Source organism: Pipra filicauda, unplaced genomic scaffold, assembly GCF_003945595.2.
Source record: "Pipra filicauda isolate LSUMZ 115617 unplaced genomic scaffold, ASM394559v2 scaffold291_size933811_pilon, whole genome shotgun sequence".
Classification (NCBI taxonomy): Eukaryota; Metazoa; Chordata; class Aves; order Passeriformes; family Pipridae; genus Pipra; species Pipra filicauda.
In genome coordinates this window covers 444,030-470,029 of record NW_024104411.1, presented here as the reverse complement: position 1 = coordinate 470,029, position 26,000 = coordinate 444,030, and the positions used below count along the sequence as shown (strand labels likewise).

The 26,000-nt window shown below is 44.6% G+C and overlaps 1 protein-coding gene across 1 annotated transcript; it reads right to left on the bottom strand.

Annotated features, from left to right (window-relative positions):
- Positions 1 to 284: 284 nt before the first annotated feature.
- Positions 285 to 24,958, bottom strand: PRPF6 (pre-mRNA processing factor 6). The gene is made up of 21 exons (XM_027710617.2): positions 24,804 to 24,958; positions 23,726 to 23,894; positions 22,264 to 22,382; positions 21,689 to 21,767; positions 20,873 to 21,049; positions 19,897 to 20,052; positions 19,349 to 19,443; positions 18,464 to 18,620; positions 18,091 to 18,253; positions 15,181 to 15,299; positions 14,295 to 14,513; positions 12,877 to 12,999; positions 11,912 to 12,033; positions 10,652 to 10,790; positions 9,362 to 9,481; positions 7,954 to 8,130; positions 7,036 to 7,169; positions 6,576 to 6,667; positions 4,441 to 4,555; positions 2,302 to 2,428; positions 285 to 1,543 (listed from the first exon to the last, which is right to left on the bottom strand). Exons 1-21 carry the CDS (start codon positions 24,872 to 24,874, stop codon positions 1,391 to 1,393), a joined length of 2,826 nt encoding a protein of 941 aa, XP_027566418.1. The 5' UTR covers positions 24,875 to 24,958; the 3' UTR covers positions 285 to 1,390.
- Between the last annotated feature and the right edge of the window lie 1,042 nt (positions 24,959 to 26,000).

The following is a 26,000-nucleotide window of genomic DNA, read 5'->3' as shown; positions in this document are numbered from 1 at the left end:
TGATCTACACCCTTTCACCAGCTATTCCAAAGAAAGCACAAGAGTTTCCGTTATGGACCCAAAGAAAAACAGGCTTTTGCTTCCAGACCAACCGTTTCTGCTCCAGCGTTAAGAGATGGGCATCTCCGTTTTGGCAAAAGGCTGTAGCCCAGCCTGGTGCAGCCGCCACAGGCAGACACCTTCCCAGAGTGGTGGGAGCCTGATAAGTCCAAAGGTTTCTGCTATCAGACCCACTCTTCCCAGTCAGAGTCAAAGGGCGAGACCACGCTCAAAGAGAACAGAAGGAAACAAAAAAAACAAGCTGTATTTTATACATATTTTCCAACAATAAGGGAGTTTCTCCTCCAACTAAATACATGGGATAACACACATCCACAGACCCAGATACTGCTGCTATATCCTCACGTGTAAGACAGTACAGCTTCTCATTCTATGATCACAAGAAAGTCAGGGGTTTGGGGTAGAAATAGTACAGATCACAAGTGTAGAAAATTGAAGACAGCGTATAAAGGGTCCCAAACACAACGCTTTCCCTCTAATGAGTTCGTTTTTTTCCATCTGCACTTGAAGAGAGCCATCTCCCACCCCTCAACCACAGGCTGTGCAACAGCTCACCGTCTCCCAACGACTCTAAATAAAGGTTCTTCCTTCAAAGGGCTTTCAAGGATTGCTGGATTTTGCCTTGTTACTTTAAAACTGTGCTTAATGAACTCAGACACCTAAAAGAATAAGGTTTATCATTTACATTTAAAAATTGAGGAAAAGTTGTCTAAAAATATGCTTTTGAATATGACAAAATGCTCCAGCTGCTCAGTTTGGAGGAACATCTCAGAGCTGTGTGGCAGCTTGTCAGCAGAGGAGACCAAGCTAAACCAGCTAAAGAAGAGGAACCAGCCCAGACCTTTCCTGGTGCTGCTGGGCTGGTCCCCAAACTCCACTCATCTCCTTCAAGAACACTCAGTGTATTCCAACAGCAACAATCCAGATCTGCTGACAAGGAACCAGCCTCAGATGGGCCAAACACTAAAGGGGGACAGGGAACACATGCCAGGGCCGAGAGCAGAGGGACTGCCACGTACCAGAATCCATACAAGCGCTAATTAAAGCTTGTGTTTGCAGGGGGGAAATCAGGAATCAACATGGAATTGCCAACAGAGGCTCACAAGACTGCTTGTGTCTCCTACGTGACACCAGCAACAATGCTCTGATGTGCTGCAGAAGCTGATGGCCATGCTGAGGAAAGAAGGAAGGAGCTGTTCCTTCTGGGAGAAAGCTCCTTTGTATCGTCACCCATCTCCTGTTCTCCAAAATCCGTGCTCCTGTGAGGACCAACGCACCACAAGCAGGGAAGTCCTACAGAGTCCACTGAGGCAGCTGGGGCCAGCACACTCTAGAAGGTATTTTTAAGCTTGGCTGCCACAAGCACGAGAATCTCTCCGATCTTTTTCTGCCAATTCTCTATGTCCTTGGAGACATCACACCAGAGCTCTCCGTGGCGAGGTTCGGCGTTCTCACAGCGCTTCCTCACCTCTTCTTGTTGTTCCTACAGGGAAGAGAAACGATGGTTTGTCCTGGTTTGTTCTAGCACGGAACCAGAAATTTAACAGCCCTCCTGATTCAAATACTCTTCCAAAGCTTATGGTGAGGTTTGGGGTCTGTTATTTTCAAAGGCAATATGGAAGCCCCAGTCAAAATTCAGAAGCAGCAACTCTCCTGCCTGGCTGAACAAACTGGCCAAGGTACAGCCGAGCAAGTTTTGGCTACAGCAGAGAAACTGCAGCAGAAACTTCCTGTGCGTTAGCGCCTCTGTCAAGTGAGAGGTCTCTCTGAAGTCAGAAGATAAACACCCCCATCATTTCAGGAATATCAGGCAGTAAAAACTGCCGTAAGAGATCAGAACAGGCTGTTCCTCTGGCTGTGCTCACATGCAACCTGCACTTGACACTTGGGAGAAACAGCACCAGTTACACAAACCCAGCATCACAATTCCAGCACAATCTCCTCCGAGCAAGGCTGTGTTTTACAGGAGGAAGATTGATTTCAGAGATTTTTGCACGAGCCAGCACGACTGCGGAGAGCAAAGCAGTCTGAAAGACAGCTCAGCTACTGACAGCACCTTTTAAAAGCCACCACACAGGCCTGTTCATGCTCATTCATGACCAGGCGTGACAGCCAGCCTCACCTGTGACCACGCAGGCAGCAGCAGCATGCTCAGCCCAGCACCACAGCAATACCAGGGCTGGGCAACCCACATCAGCCAGGGATTGCTGCTGCCTTGCCTGTTCCCAGGCACACACTCACCTCTGTGCCGTGCTGGAGCTCAAATTTGTAAAAGAACGCCCAGGCATCCCCCAGGTCCGAGTCGATCTTCACTGTCCGGTGGAACCACTCTCTGGCCTTGGTTATTTTACGCTCACTCCAGAAAAGCCTGTTGGGAAAAGCAAAAGGGAGTTGACAAATAGCCTCACTTCAGAGGAAGATGCCAACCCACAAGCACTCCAACCTAAAGGCTCTACGAGTATTCCAATTTTTTGCTCTCTCCATAAGGAAACAGCAGATTTTTAGGCGTCTGCAGGCCATCCTGCCACTGAGAAGCGATGAGAGGACTGAAAAGAACAACCAGCACTTCCTCTTCACTGCCCAGCAGTGAGGCAGAATAACTTAGAGGATAACTTAGCCCTGGGCAGAGACAGACTCTCCTGAGAGGGGAAGCATTACTGAGCTCAACCTTTCCTAACTCAGTGGTTTTAATTCTGCTGTTCCAGATTTCGTGTGGAAAAAGACAGGATCGCATGCCTACATCTATTCCCACTCCTCCAATTTCTTAGCATTTCAAGTCAGTTTTAGCATCTAACAATTAAATAACTTCTGAAAGCTGGTAATTGCCTGCTGTGTGGTCACACGCTCACACCCACACAGCCTGCTCCAGTGGAGCAGACCTGTCTTGCCAGCCCCACTTTCCAAGGAAAGATGAGCATAGAGCTTCTGCACTCAAACCCCAGCCTGGCACCTGCCCCACTGCTGCCATTTCATCCAGGCACTGGGTGAACACTGAAATTTCTCCCCAGTATTGGAACCAGTTGAGTCTCTCGGTTTCACTCCTTTGCATTAAAGAGTTCATTTGAGCTATAAGGTCTTTATCAAATCAGCCAGCCCTCATAAAGAGCTTAGCCAGTCATAAAATTATACAGCTTATGTGATTGTTTTTAAGCCCTATAATACTCTTGATTGTTCCGTGTTAAATAAACTGTCATTTAAAAGAGCACGAACAATGATAGCAGAGGCTTAACACCTGCAAGTAGTGGCCATTTTCAGCAATATATTTACCAAAAGTTTTTCACAGATGTGTGACACTCTGTACCTACAGGCAAGTCGTGATGGGAGGTGGAAGCTGTTTATGTTGGGATTAGCTGTTAAACTGCCTGAGGTTGCACCAGAAGGGGCCTGGGAGCAGTTTTCATAAAGCAAAAGTTAACATTTTTCTCACTTGCTGCTAAAGCTGAACAAGTCAGCTGTCAGGATCTGGCAGAACCCAGTGTTGCAGTCACTGGAGTGTATCCTACAGTTTTCTTTGGCTTATAAAATAGAGTTGTGAAAGAATTGGGCAACTTTGAGCAAAATGCCTCCTGCTTTAACCTCTTCCGCTTTTCACAAAGAGAGAAAAGTTAAGTTTGTTCCCATCACGGTTGCTGTAGAGCTGTTCACACATCAGAGCAGAAAGGATATGGCAAGAGTCAATTCTGATAGTGGGTTTTCATCACTGGAAGCCTCACAACTCAATCTAGACAAGAAGACAAATCCTAGTAGATCATTTTCCCATTTCAGAGAAGCAAACTACAGAATGGTTGGTGGTTTGAATTCTGGGAAGGGCCACAACTGAAGAACACTGACATGGTAGAAATTCAGGAGCAGCACAGAATCTAGCTCAGAATTAAAAAAAAAAAAAAAACAAACACCTGACAGAATCTAGGATAGAGAGAAAAGATGAAAAATACACAGTCAGCCACATAAAACTTGAAAAATAACCAGTAAAAAAAATGTCCTTATTTTTATAAATACTTCAATCACATCCTAAACCACTTAATTAAGCCTAGTTCACCTGACAGCACAATGAAATCCCCTTCAAGGGACAGAAAGAAAGCAGTCTGCAGGGTGCCAATACCCTGCACTGGCAAAGGGCTCTGTGTGAGTGTATTATTGTCTGTGCCAGTCCCAGACCCACCAGAAGAGCCCGAGGGCAGGGCTGACATCCCCCGCTTGGAATCAAGGGAGAGATTTGCACAGTTACTAGGAGACAGCTCGAGAGCTGCTCCTTGCTTTGGGACTTATTAGAGCTGCTGCAGCCAGGATCACATGGCTGTGCTGGAGTGCAGTGATTCATCCTGCATGCAGGCACACACAGACATGGATATTTTTACTGCATCAAGCAGAGGAACTCACTTGGCCACAGCCAACAGGACATGTGGGTCATGTTCACACTTCTTGAGAGCATCCACACTCTTGGTCTTTCGTTGCGGTCGCGCTTCAAGGAAAATTGCCTCTGACCACAGGATTCCTTAATCAAGTCAAGTAGGAAGATTGTTTAGTGTTAGAGATTAACCCTCCCCACTCTGCCATCAGTGCTCTCTAACACAAGCAGCACTATGGCCCCCACCCCGGTGGTTATCCACCCCCAACCTCATCCCAGATCCCTCTTTCCACGAAGACCCTTCACTCAGTACTCTGAATTTTTAGCTCCTGCATGCACAATGCTGGACCTTCAGCTCTGAAGGCCTCAGTGCCATAATTCCTGCAGCTCCAGCACTGCCTAACCCAGAGCTCAGGCTTTTCACTGAGTGAAAAGTGTGAGACGCTGCAAACTCTGGAACAGGAAGGGCAAACCTGTGTTTCCAAAGGGAAAGGTATCCATCTGCCTGAACAGGAAACTGAAGTGGCAGAAGTCCCAAAAGGTGCAAAGTACAGTTTGGGAGCAGTTTCAAGGATGCTGGACAGCACTACAGTCTTATTGATGCTGGCTCTGCACACACTGATGAAGGACAGAGTATGTCCAGGAAAGGTGGGTTTAATCCCTAGCTCCTGTCACTCCCAAAAGCAAGGAAGGAAATATGCTCAGGGGAGCATGAAATCTGCAGTTTCTCATGTCAGCCAGCCACACCTGATCACTTCAAAGCAAAGCCTGAGAGCTGGTGTCTGCCAGGACTCTTTCAAAGTGCTCTCGCTTCCCATAAACGGCACCACGGGAACACACGTGAGCTTTGATGACCGCAGTGACAGACTGGAGGGGAACTCTCCTCTTCTTGCTCTTTATATATAGGATCACAAACACCACTACATTTCAATTCTACTCTTTGTACAGCCTGTCCACATCAGCCATAAGCCATGAGGAATCAATTCAGCAATCAATGGACACAAACCTCTGGTTTACATGTCTGCAGGTGGCCAACGAGCCAACTCCTGCAGGCTTCAATTCTCTTGTTGAGGTTTAAGATAAAGTTGGAAGCAATTTTTTTAAACAAAAACTGAGATCCTGCTGCCCATTTCCATAGCAACAGGCAAGATCTGTAAAAGAGCCTCCGGTGGCAAACACTCATTAAGCATTAGGTCATTCACAAAACAAAGCAGGGTTTGGGTGGTGCTTTGGTGACCCACTCGCATGGAGAGCAGCTTGCAGTGAGTTTATCATGTCATAAAAGTCACTTAATTCCCTATTATTTCACTGGGATTAGGCAGCCATCAATTAAACACCTTTCAAAACCCAGCCTGAAGGCAAGCTAAGCCGGCTTGCCCTGCAGTAAGTTACTACAATTTGTAGTTATGTGACATGTCCCCAAAGGTGTCAACATGTTTAAATAATTAAGTCTTCCTGCAATTCTCCCCCAAAACAGGGAAACATTCGGCACTTTCTCCTCATATCCCAAAAGGCAAATGTTTCCACTGCTGGTTAGAACCAACTGACTTACATTATATGACCTATTAGCCTTTTCTTACATGAGCTAAAATAATCAAAACCCAGGACTGAACGTTTATGGTACATGATCCCCTAATTATGACTACAACTGAAATTTGCTGCCACCACAAGTTATTAAACTCACAGTGGTGCAACCAGCATGGGTAAACTGGCAACTGGGAATCTCCTAAGGCCAGCTGTACTCCCAGGAGACAGGGAAAACACCATTCCTTTTCCACTGAACTTCCTAACTACAAACACTCAAGTGTCTTTCTTTAATTTTAAACCTTGGCAGACTTCTACCAGCTTCAGAGAAAAACTAGCCCCTATCCAAAGATGCTTTCACAGGAGACCTGGGGACAAACTGTGGACCACAGATGTAATAATACACTGGATACTGCAGAAAAAATGGAACAACACAACCTGTGACCCCTCTGGTGTGAGGCAGCACAAAGCAAGTGTGATTACTCACAAAAACCCTCAACATTTCCTTTGCAGAAGGGTGGCTGACACCTCTCTGAAACACTATATTTTGAGACCTGGCCAGAAAGGACACCTCAGGAAAAGATGTGTCTCTGTCAACTGGGCAAAACAACCATGTTTAAGGTAGAAATGAGATCCAGCTCACCCGAATTGGGGCACTCTTGCAATGCCTTGGCCATCAGAGTGTTTGCAATGTTCTTCAGCCCAGCTCGGTACTCCAATCGCACAGACTCCAACCTGGGAGGGAAGAGACTCTGATGATATTTATGACAACATATTCACTAGGGAGAAACAAACTGTGAGTCACTGGAAACTGCAAACATCTGCCCATATTCCGAATAAGTGTAGGTGACTGACATCTTCCCATTCCTCTCCCATCTAAAAATAAACGTGACTTTTATTCTATAATGGCTCAGATCAAAAACAATCTGAAAAGGGGACTGTAACAGAAAAGAAATAGCCCTGGGTTTGCAAGCTTTGTGCACTACAACTATCAGTAAAGAAAAAAACTTCCAGGCTCAAATGGCTGAGCAGATGTGAAATAGCTGGCCTGGAGACTGCATTAAATTTTTAGCCCAAATTCAGTTAATCTCCACACAACTCACCAGAGATCTGGATTTTTTGGATTCTTCAGGCGAGACTTTTCCAAGATGGCTCTTGCTCTAGTCAACTGCCCAACTTTCTCCTCCAGCCTGGACAGCAGAAGCCACAGGGGTATGGAATGGGGGCATTTCTTCAGCTGTTTAAAAAAAAAGTATGGTAATAGGTAGATTTGAAAAGAATATTATCACCCTTATAGCAAAGAAATTCCCTCTCTACGTCCTCCTGGAGAGTTTAGAAGAAGAGAGGCAAAGCTGTCACTCAAATTTCTCCAATTAGTCTTACAGCACAGAAGTCAAGTTTATCCTGTATCCAAAACAATTGGGTCAACATTAAGCCTCACTGAGCTATCCCAGCAGCAAGAGAAAGAACACACCTCCCTTAAATCTGTGCTTCTGGAGAGAGAGGGCTCTCACACATCCCCAAACCGCAGCAGAGTGTGCAGGAAGCAATTAAAATATCGACTCTGGCAGAAACCTGTGTCCAAATTACTTTGATGGTTGTCTGACTTTGAGCATTCATATCCAAGGACACCAATTACCATTTAAAAGAGACAGGAGTGCTCTGTAGGTCACCTCCTTTCACTGTGTGTATCTAAGAGCAGGTGAGGAGGATTTTCTTTTAAAACTTCTGCTTTTAGTCTTTACAGGTCTTAGAGAATTACTGTGCAATGCCTTTTTTTCTACCTGAGAGGACTCAGACATACAGCAAACTCAAGCAAGAAAGTGAATTTTGCACATGGATAATGGATAAGATGAATTCTTGCTGCTTATTTCAAGGTCCTAATTTTTATGGTTTTTTTACTGTTTTAACCAATGACAGAAAGAACAGAAATCATCTCTTTGGCTCTCCATTTGGATTCAAAGACAGACATGTCTCCACACCAGAAGCACAAAGCAAACCTGCAGTAATATCCATCTTACCCCTTGATTATAAGCCTCCCGTGCTTTCTCTACCAGCTCTTTTTGTTCCTCAATTTGTCCTTTCATCATCCACAGTTTGGGGAAGTCCTCATAGTGCTTCAGGGCTTCCTCACACAGCTCCTGGGCTGCAGCAATGTTCCCAAGCACCCATTCCAACTTCACAGACTTCATGAAGACCTGGGAGCAAACCAGAGCTGTTTACCACCAGCAGCCACTGAAAAACCCTTAGTCTGTCAAAGCAGTGGGTTCCCACTTTCATACATTCATCAGAATGTTATCGATTAGCTACAGTTTGAAGTAAAATAAAAATAAAAATATCAGGGTTAAATAATAGTGGGAACAGACAAGAAAGAGAAAGGTAAATGCAAAAATTAAAGGAGTTGGAACAGTATGATCAACATTTGCATAGAGCTGGCATTTGCAACATCACAGAATCATCACAGAATCATAGAATGGTTTGGGTTGAAAGAATAATATTTGTACAAAGAGCACAACCAATTAACAAATTTGAGCCTGATTTATCAGTACAGTCTGATCTCAGATCCAAGCTACCAAAACCATGTATTCCTACTTATGGCTTCAGGCTGTAACTGTTGTCCTGCTCATTACAAACTGGTACATCTATTTTTCTGGCCCCCAAAGCCTTCCTTTTGGCTGTGCAGGGAAGTCACAGCTGTGAGAAATGCATTATAGACTCAAGGCTCTCTCACTACTCTTTGATCCCTGTCCTTCCCATTCACAAACTGCCCCCAGCATGACCTTGCAAGAGAGGCATGAAGTCTGAGATCAGAGCTTCTACCCCAGCTGCAGAAGCTCCCTGGCTGACAAGACCAAAAGAGGACAGTTTAAAAGATCTAGGATGAAGCACCAACTGAGGGAGAGGAAGAGAGGACAAAGATCAAACTAATTTTTCTTTTACTTGGACAAGTTAAAATGCTTTTGTATGAAGAGCTGAAAATCAACAAAGTTTATCATACCAGAGGTAACTGGAGATAAACACAAGAGTGTAGGTTTAAACACCAAACCACCCCAGAGCTGACTTTAGTACAAGCATAAGTGAGTCTTCTGTGAAAGTATTTTCTCTCTCTTTTTTCCCAAGAGTGCTTTTATGCAACACAATCATTATACAAACAGCCGTAAACTGGGAATTTCCTGACTTTTGCCATTTGTGTAAAAAACAAATTGAAACCCTTCACTTTATCCTAGCCTTTTTTTCCCATCATGCCACGACAGTGTGTTGCAATCCGCCGGAGAAGCGCTCAGCGAAGCGGCCGCACGGCCCAAAAGGCAATGGCAGGGAGCCACATGGCCAATCCCTAAGGCCACAGAACTGAAGGAACTCCTCCTTCCGTCCCAAATCCCCCGTGGCCAAGTGGCCTGAGCTTCTCCACCCTCCCCATGTCCTTACCCTTGCTGTGGGGGCACTGCTGCGAGCTTTTGCCAGCAGCCTCCTCGCTCTTTCATACTCATTGTTCTCCGACTCGAGCTTCACGGCAGCGAGCCAGATCTCCTCGCTGTTGGGGTTGGCCTTCAAGAACACAAAATGACAGACAAATGCACACAGTGAATCAACAGCAGATTTAATCCTTCGTTTGATCCAGATTAAAATTGAAATCAGAGCTTTGTCAATCCACAGTAGGATTTTTTATTTATTTTTTTTTTTTTCAGTTCAAGCTCCTCCCAGTCTTCTTTGACCTTTGAAGTTTATAGAAATTCTCCAAAACAGATGGGCAACACAAAGATGTATGCCAGTTTGGAAGCTGGATGCTTCTAAGTTGTTGAAAAGAATTAATGCTTGATCTTCTGAACTTCCAGTTTAAACACTGAAAACATCACAGGGTCTGCCACAATGAGACCCTCATTTTATTACCCCAAGCAAAAAAAAAATGCAGTTTGAATTCCCCACTGAGGTCTGTGAAAGCTCCTCCAATAAAAGTCATTTCAGTGGCATCCATGTCAAGAACTTTTCAGCATGGTAACAAAGAGCACCAATACCAAATTCAGGAACTAAATATCTTTTACCTTCCATCTCAAGACCTGTCATTTTTTTTTTGCTATCTCTTAGATTCTAAGCCTAACTCTCAGTATTAGAACTACTCTGCCTATCTTTCTTACAGCATTGAGCAGACAATTCCCTTCATTTTGCATTGGATTAGTGGGTTTGGTCTAAACCAAAAGTAATACAGTGACCTCATTAATTAGGGCAGACCCCAACCCTTTCCCTGAGGTGACCCAAGAGAAGGGGATTCTGATCCATGAGTGGGGTTGGTGGGAGCCATGGTAGTAAAACTGATGGTTTGCAAACTCATATAATTGTAAAATGGCGTGGGTTGAAAGAGACCTTGAAGATCATCTCATGCCAACCCCTCTGCCATGGGCAGGGATGCCACTCACTAGGTCAGGTTGCTCAGAGCTCCCATCCAACCTGGCCTTGAACACCTCCAGGAATGGGGCAGCCACAGCTTCTCTGGGCAACCTGTCCCAACTCAGAACCTGGTGTGGTACTACTGAAAGAGTAAGAACACAGTCTTCCAGCTTGCTGCTATTTTACAGGAGAACATTTTGTCACACAAACAAAGAACAGCGGAAGTCTCCACCATTTTGAAAGGCAGCAGGAATCAGGTGTTGACAGAAAAAGCCTCCTCTGTATTCTTTACCTGTCAAACTTAACACCATCTGACACATCTAACAGACTCACCTGGAAAGCCAGGGCCAAAATGCTTCTGGCTGCTGGCACATCTCCCGCCAGCCACTTGGATTTGGCTCCCATGAGCCACAGCACTTCTGCTTTGGGACAGTGAGCAACAGCTCTCTGCAAAAGAGCCTCCAAGGATTCCCTGAGACAAGAAAGAGCAAGTTACAATCCCTCCAGGTACTGCCAAAGGCGAGATCTTGCACACCAATTTCACTATCACTCAATGTTATAAATATTGTTGCAAAGTCCAAAGCTGTAAACCTTGATAAGTTGTTTCATAACAAGGAAAGGGTGGGGTCTTTTTTCACAAGGGTTCTGAAATCAGCACTCCACAAACGGCTCATTGTTCAGACACCTTTGCCTGACAGTCTGTGGAAAGAGCCCTCACAGAAACTGCTCCTTTCTCTTAGAAAGAGCCATTCTGTTTAACAAACCTTAGTAGAAACTGAGACAGGAAGTTTTTCAAAGTTATTAGATGAAGCTGACCTGATCTTACTGAATTTATTTTTTTCTCCTCTGGAAAATATACTTTACAGGTAGAACACGGGGCTTAAAAGCCAGCCACCACTGGGAAACATGGGAGAACAACATCAAAAGCAAAGGTGTATTTGTTCCCAACTAAAAAAAGGCTTGAATGAGGCAGAATTCAGCATCTGCAGTCACTTCCACACTACAGCCTTGTTGGCTTTAATAAGGATGATTCCACATGTATAAGTGGCCTACTGCAGAGATTGTTTGCTTTCTTCTAAACTTTGGGCAGAAAGCTTCTGACATGTAAAGCTTTATGAATAAACTTTGAAAAGAGCCTGAGCTGTGACAGTGTAACATCAATCTTAATTCAGGATGTGATACACATTCACAGTATGTTTAATCAGAAAATGCCAGAGATGCTTGGACAACTTCAGCAATGAAGCAGTTTATCTATGAAAATAAAACACATTTTAGGTGATTTGTATCCCATACTTTTCTAGAAAAGCCTTCTCAAAGATGACTGTTCCTACCTTGCCTATTCAGAGCTATTTTTACCAAGTAATCCCTATTGCCAAAAACCATTTTATGACTTCATAAAACCTAATGATGTTCTGAGCACAACAATAACAAAGAAGGTCGGACCTGCAAACAACATCAGCAAGTTTCCACCAGCTGCACTAATTCGTGCAAGACAGCACTTCAGGGATCATCTTGTCGCCTCCCTTCCTCCCCAGCCTCTCACCCTGTCACAAGGATGAACCCCTCCACGCAGGGATTATGCAGCACACGTACCTGGTTCCATGGTTCTTCTCAAAGTAAGCTGCTCGCAGCCACACACTCTTCTTGCTCGGGAAAACTTGCAAGGCATAAGCATAAATTGCTCGGGCACACTCCAGGGCATTATGAGCAACACACTAAAGGAAAACAGATCAGAACTAAGTCAGCTTAGGGGTGCAGTGGAATCGAGAGCAAGAAGGAATTACACATGCATAATTCAACACAGAACTCACTAACTCGGTGTAATTCATGAATTGGGGCATTATAGAGAGCAGAACACCTACTATCAGCTTTTTAAAAGGAAGCAGGGAAGGAATTTCCAAGCATCCCTCTACAGAGCACAAGTATCCCTGGCCTTTCAGTGGGACTGACACACACAGGCCAGCTTGAAACATTAGTAAGGCATTGGAAAGGCTCTCATGTTTGCACTTCATTTTGTTATTTCACAGGCAAAACCCTAAGCACCACAGAATGTGCCCCCCACTGCTCGGAGTCCAATTCAAGGCCAGTGAAGTTGGACATTTCTCATGCTGAAATATGATTTAGTTTTTAGCACATGTTCAAACTATTCCCCTAAAGCAAAGAAAGCCTGGTAAAAGTTTTACCCACTCCCAGTCTTACATTAACTCTTGAGCTACAATGTTTAGGCCTCAATCTCAGCTCCCAGCTCCTTTACTCAGACCTCAATCTCTGTTGATGTCAGACACCCATAAAAGAAATCCACACCAAAACCAGTAAATAATCTATCTGAATGTCAACTTTTTGGTTAGTAAAAATTCAAATCTGAGTAAAGCTCTATAATCCAATAATTTCCTGAGGCACAAAGTGGCTAAAGGCAGGCAGGTGGTGTGGGAATCACATCCACTTTCACTGAAAAAGCCATTTCCCAGGGTCCAGTTCAATTTCCTCTAATTAAAAAACACAAAACCCACAACAAAACAGACAAAAGCAACAAAAACCAGCATCACAGTTGGACATACACTGTCTGCATCTTCCATCCAGGTATGTTTCCGATCTTCTTCCTCAATCCCGATCCCGATCACAGCTCGCATGATCGCCTGGCACGTGGCCACACTCCCAGCTTTATCACATTCCTCAGCATCCTAGAAACAAGAGTAAAACCCTGCTCAGTATAAGAAGTTAAATTCTGCAGTGGCAACTCCTCAGTTGCAAACACGGAGACATCGTGGGTCGGGGCCACAGCACAAATATCTTATTACTCAAACACATCTGGACACTAACTAGGAGCCTGCACCCACGAGGAAGGTGCTGGAGTTGTACACAGAGTCATTCAGAAGTTGGTTAAGAAACAGAACACATCAACTGCATCCACTGAAAAGGAATAGGTGTGACAATGTGTGACCTTTCCAGCCCCAAAAATCTCTTCTTACAGCTCCACAACCCTGCACTGAGCCAAGCAGGGACCTGGTCAATAAAAGAGTGCAAAAATTTCACAAGGAAGTATTTTAACATCAAAACTACTGACCTTCTTGCAGCTTTGAGATAACTGTTAAGCTTCAATATGGACTAAGCAGTAAGTGAATTTAAATGAATACCCCCTCAGTCAGTGTTAAATCAAAGGTGCAAAGACTCTCTCAACAGAGCATGTATGAGAAAGTGGAGTTTCCTGACATACACAGCTTTCAGAAAGCCAAGCATGTCTTGCTTAAACTTGTTGGATAGACCTCTGATCAGATAACAGAAATGGAACAGTTCTAGTACTGAGAAGGAACTCGAGAAGACAACGATGTGCTGGTGGTTTTTTTTAGAGAGAAGTTGAAATTAACCTTTATTTTACTGCTGTCAAGAAAGTTAGAATTCTTCTAATAATATTATTATCAATGCTCTTAAGCAGTGTGCCAAGAAGATTTTGCTGCCTTGACCCACTGTAAGTGATCTTAGTAGGAAACTTCTTTAAAGACTTAAGCTCAAGGACATAGGAGAAAAGAGGTTCAGTACAGGACTAAGAGAGTATTTCCTACATGCTGCACATGCAGCATTTGTATTGACTTCTCACAACACTATCTGACAAAGACTTCTGGGGCAAACAAATACCTTTTAAGCCAAAAGAGACATATGCAAAAGATACCTAAATCCTTTACTGGAGGCTTTAAGCCTCTGTTCTACTTAAGGCAGCAGCTGCTTCAACTTGAAGCTGCTTATCTTCCAAGACAGAAGTAAACCAGACATTTTTCAACAAAACACACATGGTGTTACTCCAGGGTATCACTTATGGCCTTGACCCTACACAGCTTCCTAGTCTCATCTCTTGTATCTTCACAGGGAGCTCCACTGATAAGCCAGGTGCAAAACTACTCTGCCCCACAACACCCACCATCAGCAGCCTTCAAAACAGAACCTGAAGGGCTCCCATGGGCCTTCAAGACCAAGCACATACCTGTATCCACTGCTCTCTGTTGATTTCCACACCATTAGCCCTAAGAGATGTGATGGCTCTGTCAATGATTTTCTCCACCATCTGGGTGTTTCCATTGGCTTCCTCCAGTTTGGCAGCAGTAATCCAGATGTGACGATCCGTCGGAATATTCTCCCGGGCTTTGTTAAGGACTTTACGAGCGTTCTCATATGTCTCCAGTCTTGCCAGCGCGAGCCACAGCTGCAGAGCAACAAAAGATGTACTTGAGATGAGAACAAGGAGATGACAAGGCTGCCGTATGGCAGTGTCAGCCCACAGAGATAAGCAGCTTCACGCTGTTTGCTACTGGTTGGCAACGATCCTCAAGTACTACAAGCAGGCTGCGGAATACCAATGGAGGACAGTAGAAACAGGCTACTGCTGCTCTTAAAGTTCAGTCCTGATCACCTCTAGATGTCATCTCCAACTGCTGGGCTGCTGTGCTCCTACATTCTGTTCACATCGCCTCTCAAACAGCTGAATTTAACACCCTGGTTCAGCATTTCAGAAACGAGCAACTTTTAGATCCCCCAGGCTACGTGTTCGCGTGTTTTCGCAACTGTCGAGGCACCACACACGAATGTGAACATGGCTCAGTGCCTACAGCAGGCACAGCTGTGCACTGCCTTGACTAACCTAACAATTACACAGGAAAATGAGCCATGTAATGACCACCAGACAATTAACTCTGGAGAAAAAAAGCACAGTCCACTACTCATCACATCCTTCCCGCTGCGGCGTGAAGCGTGTGGTAGAAAACCTTGTGTGGAGAAACACTGCACCTCATCCCGCCTTTTGTTTGCAAAGCTCTACTGCCAGCCCCAAGTGGTGTGTAGGGGGTTCTTTACTTCACTTTTTTTAAACTCACTTCAACACTGGTTGGACAGCACTCCACAGCCCGGCTCAGCATGATCCTGGCATCCTCAGGCTCCTCCAGCTCCACGGCTGCTTTCCACAAACGCACCGAATTTGGAACATGCTCAAGGGCTAGAGAGGCAAAACAATTATGTCAGTCACGATAAAGTAGTTTATCAAAGAGAGTTGTATTTTTTAAAGATGATATACTAAAGGATTTGTCCTATTGCAGATGAAATTTCCTGAAAGAGAGAAGGGAAGGAACTTTGCTTATATTGGCTCTTGCTTCCACAATGAGAATTTAAAAAACAGAAAATAAAACACTTAATCATTTTAATTGGAAACAGGTTTTGGAAAGCCAAGGGCTTTTTCGCTGCATAAGCTGTAATTGCATCCTCCTCAGTAAAACACCTGGCTGAACAAAGCCTCCAGCACCAGCAAATGAGCATATGAGGATCTTCAAAATCAGGCAGCTTAACATGCTGGCTCTGCCTCTATAAAAAAGGAGCACCTTCAACACTAAGTAACATCACAACCTCATTTCTTAGATGTTGAAATTGTCCCCTCACAATTTAGTTTTTCTGTAGGCATCTCCTGGCAGCTTAATGGACCCCAGCTCAGGTTCCTGCTGCAAAAATAAAACAGGGATGCATAAAAACTAAGAGGTATTGCTGACACTAACACCCTAAGCCATGAGTACAAAGTGTGCTTCCAGTAATCCAATATGGACTTCATCTAATTAGGATTCTTTGAGGCTTCCTTAATCTTGTCCAAGCGTTAGCTACTGCTGGTAGAACTGCATTCTCTGCAGCCTGTCCTGCATATGCTGTCTGAGACATTAAACAACAACTTCACTCAGCCCATCCCTTTCCACCCTCATATCTTAAAGAGAGATTGAGAAACCAAATGGTTTTTTAGCCTTTTGTCACTACAGTTTGCACCCCAGACCACTGGTATCAGCTGCATTGCAGCATTAGTTTCCCTGCTTCCATGGTGACTGTACACAAGCGTGCCATAGCAACAGAGGGCTGAGCACATCCTCCTTCAATAAAGCACAATCACAGGGACACAAAAACGGGTGGGAAAAGGCATCTAAATCTACTTTGAAACTAGCTGGGCTCCTAGGCAAGGCTGTTCCTTGAAGCATTGCTGCAAAGGCAGAGGCATACTGCTGAGCCTCAGCTCAGAGCAGATCCCAGCTCTACACAAACAGATTTACAAGCAGTGTGCACCGAGGATTCGGGCATTAACCATTTGTCTCAGAGTCTGCAGCAGCGGGAGATTTTCCCGAAGAAGTTAAGTGAATAATGTCAGCTTCCAAGAGCTGAAAGCATCACTCTGCAGGACAGAAAATGTTTTCATAAATACAGCATTCGATTTTTAGACCTCAAGATGCATTTGAACCACTCAGCTTGCAGGCTCCCCAGTCAGACTGAGGCTTTAAAAACTCCAGAGGTTCTGCTGGATGGCAGGAATGCACAGAGCCAGTAGAAAGGAGAAACGTGTTATGAAAGGTCACACTTCAGTGACGTTATCTGGCAGTCAGGCCTTTTTATTTTAGAAGAAATAACGGGTTATACTGCCACTTATTTAAGGCTGAATATACAAACAGCTCCAAGCACCATATTACTGATGTTCCCTAGGCAGCAGAAGAGCACTGTGAAGCTGTTAACAAGCAGAAACTGGGAAGAGAATGATAAATCCTGTTCCATTCCACTAACAGCTTTTAGCAGAGATTAAGTAGGTGGCTCCAAAAACTGAAGCAAGATGTTTTTCTCCTTGCAAATACCATGTCTGAAGCAAAGCTCGGTACTTAGTGGGCAAGTCACTGCTCTCACACAAGATTCTCCCATACCTCAGCTGGACTCACAGGTCTATTTCTGCTCCTGTAAAAGTGTTTTTCTGTCAGCACCTATGATTGTTCCTGAGAAGGACACACAGTGTCAGAGGAGTGGCACTTCACAGCACGTTGCACTACTGAGCCAATGGAAATTCAAGAAGATACTGAACAGTCAATATCTGAACTCTTGCAACGTCAAACCCAGGAACCTTGAAGTACCTTTAGTCCACATGTAGTAAGATGTCATTTCACCAGAGGTGTCCAGTTGATTCCTTTGAAACCAAGCCATTCAACACTGACTACTTCACAATGATTTAGTGAATGCATTAAATCCAGACCCTTTTCCCTGTCTAGATTAAAGTCAGGAGATGCAATTGATACAATTCAATAGTCAAGAAAGATCTAATCCCTATTGATACGAGCTACTTCAAGTAATTAAAGAACTCATACTATAAACCCGTGAGGAAGATACGGGTTCAGGACAAAATAAACTGCTGCTAAAAGAATTCTATGAAAGAAGAAAACCTCCAAGTGCAATGCAAGAGAAGATGTAAGGTTTCAGGTAAGCACCACAGAGAAAGGCTGTTACTCAGGAACACAGAACAAAGTCCCCAGATCACCAGGCTCAGCAATACAAGAACCCCAAGGCCTCTAAAGCTCGTCCAGCAGGAACCACTGTGGTCTCTAACAGGCTACAAGCAAGTTGGAACTCATAGTCCATATCTTTTCCAAAAAGTATCACAAGGTGACAGCTAAAATACCCTTTTTTCCCCTAGAGTATCGTTTCTTAATTGCTTTCATCTACTTCTCTAAGTTTGATCAAGCTGGAATTGGTTTTGGTGCGTGAAATGTCATTTTGGAACTGTTCAGTAACAACAGCTTTTTGCTGAAGGATGTTTTACAACCCTCTGCTCTAACTCAATAGCAGGAAGTTCCACCATTAAGGCACACATTAGCAACTGTATTTCCCCCAAGGAAGCAAGAAAAGCACTTAAACTTATGGACACATCTTGAACAACTTACAATGCAATACAAACAGTGCAGTGCTCAGGCTTCATTCCCTGACCCCACAGGAGCTCTCACCTTTCCTAAGGACACGTTTCTTGGCACGGATATCTGTCTCCAGCTCTGCTGCTCTGATATAGATCCGGACAGACTGTGGAAGGTGGCGGACAGCCTGGGCCACAACAGCCTTGGCTGTATCCCCAGGCTGAAGCCGAGCAGCTTCTAACCAAACATCTTCACTCTGTCAGGAAAAACCACCAATCTTCCTTTACATCAGAACAAGAATATAAAATCAAAGCTTCTGGTTAAATAGGTGTTTTGTAACACTGCAGACAGCGAAGCTGTGTCAGACACAGCCTGAATCAAGCTTAACAGAGGTTCTGCTGCTCATTAACCACAACCTTTTCTTACTATCCTGCCAGGAACAGCAGGGAAGCAAAGCGATTCTGACCTTGGGGCACATCTCTGTTCCTTTCATGATGAGGTTTCGAGCCACCTGGAGTTTGCCAGTGACCTCCTCCAGCCGGGCCGATGCTATCCAGGCTGGTGGGTGATGAGGATTGGTCTCTCGGACAGATTTCAGGAGCAAACGGGCTTTCTTGATATCACTAAAGGAGGAGGAAAGACAGGCAGAAAAATCTTCAGCACACCATCAAACAATTCTCCTGAACCAGTAAGTGCTTTCCAGCCAGTTCTTCACAGCCACGCTCATACGCGCAGTAACTGGGACCTCAAATGTTTCCACACTGGTGACACAAACTACATTCTACCAAAACAAGCTTACAGACACACATTAACACAGAGAGATCAGTGACAGCCAGTTAAGTACTTAAACAAGATTTTTGGGAATTACAGCTGGGTACTTGCAATTGGAAGCTGATGAGCCCAAGTGTTGATGTAAGTCAAGAATTAAGATCAGCGTTTGCACATATCACTTTGACTTAAATGGCAATTCTTTATGAAACATGTGTCAAACTTCAGGTTAAAGAGGTTTTCAGAGGTTGTCAATCAAGCCTAAATTAGGCAGCACACAGGTACAATTAACCAGGTTATTTCCTGGCTGGCAGGCAGCCACACACTGCCATTATTCTGGCATGGAAACAGGGACAGAATGGAAACAATCCCCACAATTGATGCATCCAGGTCAGATGCTAAACACCTCAGCTTAAAGACTATACCAGATCTCATGTTAAAAGAATTCATCCTCAAAAACTCACCTGGTATCTCTTACAAATTAAATGCCAGCTGAAAGCACCCGCTCAGATAGATTCCCATTTATATGCAGGATCACTGCCACTACTAAGAGGATAAATCTGTTAATCCTTCTTAAACTTACTTGATATCTCCTCCGTGCGTGGGAATCATCGAATTCAAGTCTGTCAAATATCCTTTTGGATCCACTACAGTCTGGCCACTCACAGAGTCCGACACCTGGCAAAGTCAAGTCAGAGCTACTGAAATGACCACTCACAGCCCCACACACTAAACACTGGAAAGCCCTTCTTTTTAGTATAAACCACATTTAGATGGGAAATGAAAAAAAACAGAATTCAGCAATTTAAGAGTAATATTTTTCAGCAGCTTGTCCTGCATCCCTATACAGGACGGAGGAGATGCTTCCTTGGTAACACCACCTGTGCTGTTTGCTTTAAGTCCACCTCTGGTATAACCAGGCAGTCTGTTCTCCCATAATGACCAAGAATTCCAGGGACAAACTGTTATTTCTAAGGAAATTCTATTTGTGTTGAAGGCATGAGATTTGGGGAGAAGACATACAAAATTATTTCACAGGTCAGCTGTTCTTGGGTCTTCTAAAACCAGGGCTTAAATAGCAGCACAACATCAACCCCAGCTATACCAGATCCTACCTTCCCACATCCTTACCTGGCTTAGCCTCATATCCATCAAGGTGTTTCTGGCTTGGCCAATCTTCCTCATATCCAGTTCACCTGTCCCAGGTGTCATTAAGCCTGGTGTCATTCCTCCTGGGTATGGAGTATTCAGACCCCCTGGATATGGAGTATTCAATCCTCCAAATTGCTAAAAACAAGAGTGAGAAACTAATTCCTAAAACATCTTTGAGATTTCAAAAATAATTCAGGCTATTGACTGATCTGCTCTTCCCCAACAGCTGCAGGACAGAGATGCCAAATCCACACAAGAAGTTCTGAAATCGCTTCCCTGGATCACAAAACATTTCTCATATAGGATTTGCAAATCTGTAGGTAATTACTCAAGTTTAGTCAAGTCAGTGAAATAAGCAACAAGAAATCGAAAAATTCAAGCACGGGTATCTAAACCTGGCACATTTAAACAAGAATATCCCATGGACACCAGGGAACCAGTCCAGGGCCAGTCAGCTGCTCCTGTAACTCTATGACCACAGGAGCAACATGCTAAATTACTTAATTTTCAAGTAATTCAATTATTTTGCACAGCAAATAATTTTTGACACAACTGCTCCAGGGGTGAGCAAACCATTAGGTGAAACCAAACTTTATTTTCTGTTCCATTTTTGCAAGATGATGATGTAACAGAAACAGATGCTGGTTATGCTCACCAAAACTCCCTATCACCATTTTACAACCAGAGGAAAAGAAAATGAACACTTTCTTTAAAACATTTCATTTTTAGCCCAAAAATTAGGCTCTCCCTGCTTATCCTCACATTTTCTCTGGCAATGAGTGTGCACTGAAAGGCTCCAGCAAGCACAGGAGTTTAACATCCAGAATTCCTTTGACAGACTCACAAACCACACCAAGTTTTTTGGTCAAGTAGCTTTTTTTTCCAACTCCCAGTTTAACCCTCATCTCTAACTTAAAATTTGACCATGGCTGCCTCAGGTTTGCTGTGTACTCACTGTCTGACGTGGGTCCACAGTAGTGTGATTCTCCCCTGACTGTAAATGCTTTGCAAAGAAGCTGTCAGGGACAGGAGTCAGCTTCTCATAACGGGGATTCCTCTGACGCTTGTTCCTGGCGTCTCCAACCTCTGGAATACTCAGCCACTCCTCTTCTGTAACCTCTGCTAATTTCCGCTGTTCAAACAGGAGTTGTCGTCAGTATTTGCTGTAGAAATTTCTTTTTAACTGCTCTAACTCCTTAATAGATTTATATTCTTGAAATAACTCAAGATCAATTAAAGACTTAAAGGTCAGATTTTTTTCTAATCCAATGTACAAAAGAATTAGATGCCTTTAATTAGAATTTGGTTTTAGTCCAGACCGAGATTCCAAATCAATTTTGTTATTAAATTCAGTGCTACAAGCATTCGGATTAATCCTAATGCCTGCAGCATTGAATGGTTTATTACTAATCATCAGACAGCAGCTTAAACAATACATTTTATTTAAAAGCAGATTTAGAGGCAGGAGATCCTGCTCAGTGACTCCTCCAACGCCAAGAAGTTATTAGTCCCCCAAAAACAGAAGTGTAACATCTTCAATAAAGCACAAAACAAAAGCCTAGTATTAAAATTTGTAGGAATTTCACTATCTTGTGTATCCACAAGAACAGGATGAATTCCAACACAAATTAATTCTAGTCTGGAGAATAACAAAGTACTTGTTTGCCAACACACAAGATCTGAGCAAAGAAACACACATACACACAAAGGAACATAGAGCCACCTCTCATATCTCATAAAAAGTCCCATTTCAGACATTTCTTGTCCTTACTTTCAAGTCTGAGAACTGCTGCTGAATTTTGGGTCGTTCCATACGGTACTTCTCTATTTCCTCTTTTTCTCGTTGTTCCCTTAGGAAAAGGAGAACTGAGGTTATGCTCAAAGTAACACTTGGCAAGTCTTTAATCAAAGTGCTGCTAATACAAAAAATGTGTTTGATCAGAGTTAAGGTATAAAAAGGGCATTTTTTCCAAGCTGTGATTATCAACATTATGACAGATGCCTTATCAAATCAGACAATCTTAAAGTGTAAAAACAAACATCTCCAATCAAGGGAACTTCAGTCTTTAATCTCCTCTTACCTGTAGACCAGGTAGTGAGTTTTACAAGTAACACCCACTGTTTACAAGGCATTACAGGACTCTTTTAACAATGTCCAGTGCACTGTGCAGCTCATGACGTGTCAAAACCAGTCAGTCAGCATCTCCCCACACCATCTTAATGAACTACAGAGACTTAATTAACTACAGTGAAGTAACTCAACCACATCCACTCTCAAAGCAGCTGGTGCAAAATAGCCTTAATTAACCAGAAAACACCTCATCCCAGTGCTGTAGCTTATCCTACCTTCTCTCCTTCCTGCGTTCATCCATCCTCTTATCCAAAGCTGCATAAATAGCATCTGCTTCCTCATCATCTTTTTCATAGGGACCACTTGAGAACAGGCTCCCAGCATAGCCATTGAACTGTGAATTTGGAGAGAAAGAAAGAGAGAGAGAGAGAAACCAGGAAAAAAAGGCATTTTAAAGCTCCTGTTATGTTCCTGCTACTGCCCACCAGTCGCCCAGAGCACCGGAACTGCACGAGCAGGTTATTTCTGACAACATTGCATCAGACTAACACAGCCCTAAATAAAAGCAGCTTTCTTCTACCACCCCAAGTGTTTATTCTCCCACACCATTTGAAGTAAAACTGCTTCAAAATTGCTTCTCTTTCAAAATTGCTACTCTTTCAAAACAGCTTCTCCTTCAAAATTGCTTCTATTAAGCAATAAATGAGATCCCAGGATAGAAAAGCCATTTTCTTCCATTAACCACTTTTTCTTTCTAAACCAGCGAAAGCAAACAGAAAGAATATCACAACATTCAACTAAGCAAAGAGGGATCTAAACACAGGAAGACTACACAGGTCACATAAGGACAAATACATGTCACAGAATCCTTTAGGTTGAAAAGGACCTCCAAGATCATCAAAGTCCAACCTTGTCAAGGCATAAAAGCTTAGATTTCAAAAAATACATCACCTAAAATACTTAAACTAATTTTTATTTATGGGTCTTTTCTCAAGATTCTCAGGGCTCTGTATAGATAATTAAAATCTGTAAAGATAATCAGATTAATAAAATAAATGTAAATTACACATAAAATTAATATAATACATAATATATAAATTACATATATATTTTATATATAAAATAAATAATTGTATAAATTATATAGAAAATTTTTATCTGTATAGATAATTAGATTAATAAAATAAATGTAAATTATACGGAAAATTAATATAATATATAAAATATATATATTATATATAAAATATATAGTTGTATAAATTATATAGAAAATTTTTATCTGTATAGATAATTAAAAATCTGTATGGATTAGAGTAATAAGATAAATATAAAATATAATATACATAATATATTATTATGTTACATATTATATAGTATATATTTATATGTAAGTTATATATTTTATATATATTATGTATGTTTATTTAAATATATGTATTATATATTTTATATATATATCATACATAATATATATAATTCTATAAACTATATAGAAAATTATCTATCTGTATAGATAATTAGACCCCAATACATAGAGCAAGGCCACAACAAAACCCTGTAAGCACCACAACACTGTGTGCACTGTTAGGTCTCAATAAATCCATAAGAAAAAAAGGAAATGCTGGCTGCAATCTACAGGAAATTCTGGCCTTGGAGGCTCAGCCAAGGGCAGGGAGCTCAAGGGACTCCTCTTGCACTTGGGGAAAAACACATGCAGGCTGATGCAAAGCTCGTCACCTCATCGTAGTTGGTGTCGTTCAGGTCCTCATCGTCGTCATCAGCAGTCTGGTTCTTCTTCATCTGGTCCCCCACCGTCCTCTTCCCGGGCGGCGCGTGCCGGTCGTCCACGGGGTCGTTGGCATCGCGGGCAGGGCCAATGTCGGAGCGGGTGGTGAAACCCGTGGCTCTGGGGGGACAAACCAGCGACTGCTCAGCTCATTGCAACCCCAGCCTGTCACAGCCACCGCCTGGAACAGGCAAGGGAGAACATCGCTCCTTCGCGAGAACGGCGTCGGCCACTCGCCGGTGCCCACAAAGTCTGCGGGGAAAAATGTCTTTGGGATCATGGAGCGGTTCGGGTTGGAAAAGACCTCAAAGCTCACCCCCTGCCATGGGCAGGGACACCTTCCACTAGACCAGGTTGCTCCAAGCCCAGTTCAACCCAGCCTTGGACACTTCTAGGGATGGGGCAGCCACAGCTCCTCTGGGCAACCTTTTACAGGGAGAACTTCATCCACAAGGACTCTGCAACCACCTGGCTCACTGCTCTGCCATCCTGCACCCAGACGAGGCTTCCCTCCTAAGCAGTGTTAAACACAGTGAGCAGCTGGCCCTGCAGGCTGCCAGGCACTACAGGAGGGTCTGGGTGCAGGGATGGGGCCACTGGGGCTCCTCTGAAACCCCACACTCGCCTGGCAGCAGCTCCCAGGCACAGCAAGCAGGACCTCCCCAGGCGAGGGCACAAACAAATCGGGGGACACAAACGCAACTCACCCCCACCAAAGGACACCCCAGCCCCACCAAAGGCGGCCCCAGCCCCCATCAAACCCTCCTCAATGCTCCCTGCACAGACACCCCCCGTTTGATAGTGTTTCAGAGGGCCCCACGGGCACAGAATAGGGAGGGACACAAATCCTTCCCAGCAGCGGTGTTTGGAGCACCAGGGGCCTCATCCCCGGGGCCGGGCTCGCTTTAAACACAAACCCGCCCAGATAAAGAGGGGACGGGGACGGGCGGGGAAGGGACGAGGACACCCAGACAGGCGTCGGGGGACCGGGTCGGGGAAGGCCCAGGCCGGGCCCGAGCGGCGTCTCACCCGCGGCCCAGCCCCGGCACGTAGCCCAGGGGCGCGGGCATGCCCAGGAACGGCTTCTTCTTCTTGTTCATGGTGCCGGTGTCGACGAGGCGGGAGCGGAACGCGGCGGACGGAGGCGACCGGGAGGCGGCGGCGGCGGCGGCGGCGGAAACGGCGGCGGCGGCGGAAGCGGCGGCGGGAGCAGGCAGGGCCACCCGCGAGGGCAGAGCGGCACTTCCGCTCCCGCCGAGGAGCAGCGCGCCCCCTGGCGCCCCGGAGGTCCCGAGCCTTGGTGAGGATGGTGGCAGTGATGGGAATGTTGCGGGATGGGAATGATGGGGATGCTGAAGATGGGGATGATAAGGATGGGGATATTGGGAATTATGGGAATGATGGGGGTAGGAATGATAAGGATAGGGATGTGAATGATGGGGGTGGTGGAGACGGGGATGATAAGGATGGGGATATTGGGAAAGGTGGACATTAGGATGGTGTGGATGGGAATGGTGTGTATGAAGGTGATGAAGGTGATTGGAATGATGGGGCTGAGGGTGGGGATGCTGAAGCTGTGCTATCGTGGAACTTGTGAGCTTCGCTTCCCCCCTCCCTCTGCTTCCCTTCCTTCCCAAGAAAAATTATCTCTGGGAGCAGGAGCAGGTTTTCTGCTCATTCCTTCACCAGCCTGGAGTCTCTCACCCTTGTCTTTGCTGTGTGGTGACAGCAGGGATGGCAGTGCCAAGGGACCGAGGTGTCCCAAGGGGACAGGGAGCATGATTCCAGCCCCTTGGGGTGCATGGATTGACCACCTCTGCTCATCCATCTTTCCAGGGGACCTGAGCCTGTCCCAGGAGCTCCTGCCTTGGTTTCCCCAGATAGAGCACTGGGCAGGTTTGTCCTGCCCGCCCACAGCTGGTGCCAGGATTAATTATCTGCCACCAGAAAAGTCTCCAGGTGACCCTGAAACCATGCCCATGACAGAGAGGCAGAAGCTCCTTGTCCCTCGGGAGAGGCTCAGGGTCACAGACCACAGGGGCAAGGGCAGCAAGAGGGGTGCGAACGGGCTGTTTTGGGAACTGTCCCACAGCCCCCTCCCAGCACAGCCCTGCCTCCCACTGCCAGTCCCTGCCAGGTCTCGGAGCAGAAACCAGCTGCGGGGAAGATAAATAGCCCCATTTTGCATGCTAATGGCATCCCAGCCCCCAGCCGCTTCCCATCAAT

What these genes read in the sequence shown, in the direction of transcription:
- PRPF6 (XM_027710617.2), bottom strand. Translation starts at nt 24,874, where the DNA reads ATGAACAAGAAGAAGAAGCCGTTCCTGGGCATGCCCGCGCCCCTGGGC. An exon ending in TGGATATGAGGCTAAGCCAG is followed by an intron (nt 19,444 to 19,896) that starts GTAAGGATGTGG and finishes TGACTTTGCCAG; the next exon opens with GTGTCGGACTCTGTGAGTGG. An exon ending in ACGCACGGAGGAGATATCAA is followed by an intron (nt 18,621 to 19,348) that starts GTAAGTTTAAGA and finishes CTCCTCCTTTAG; the next exon opens with TGATATCAAGAAAGCCCGTT.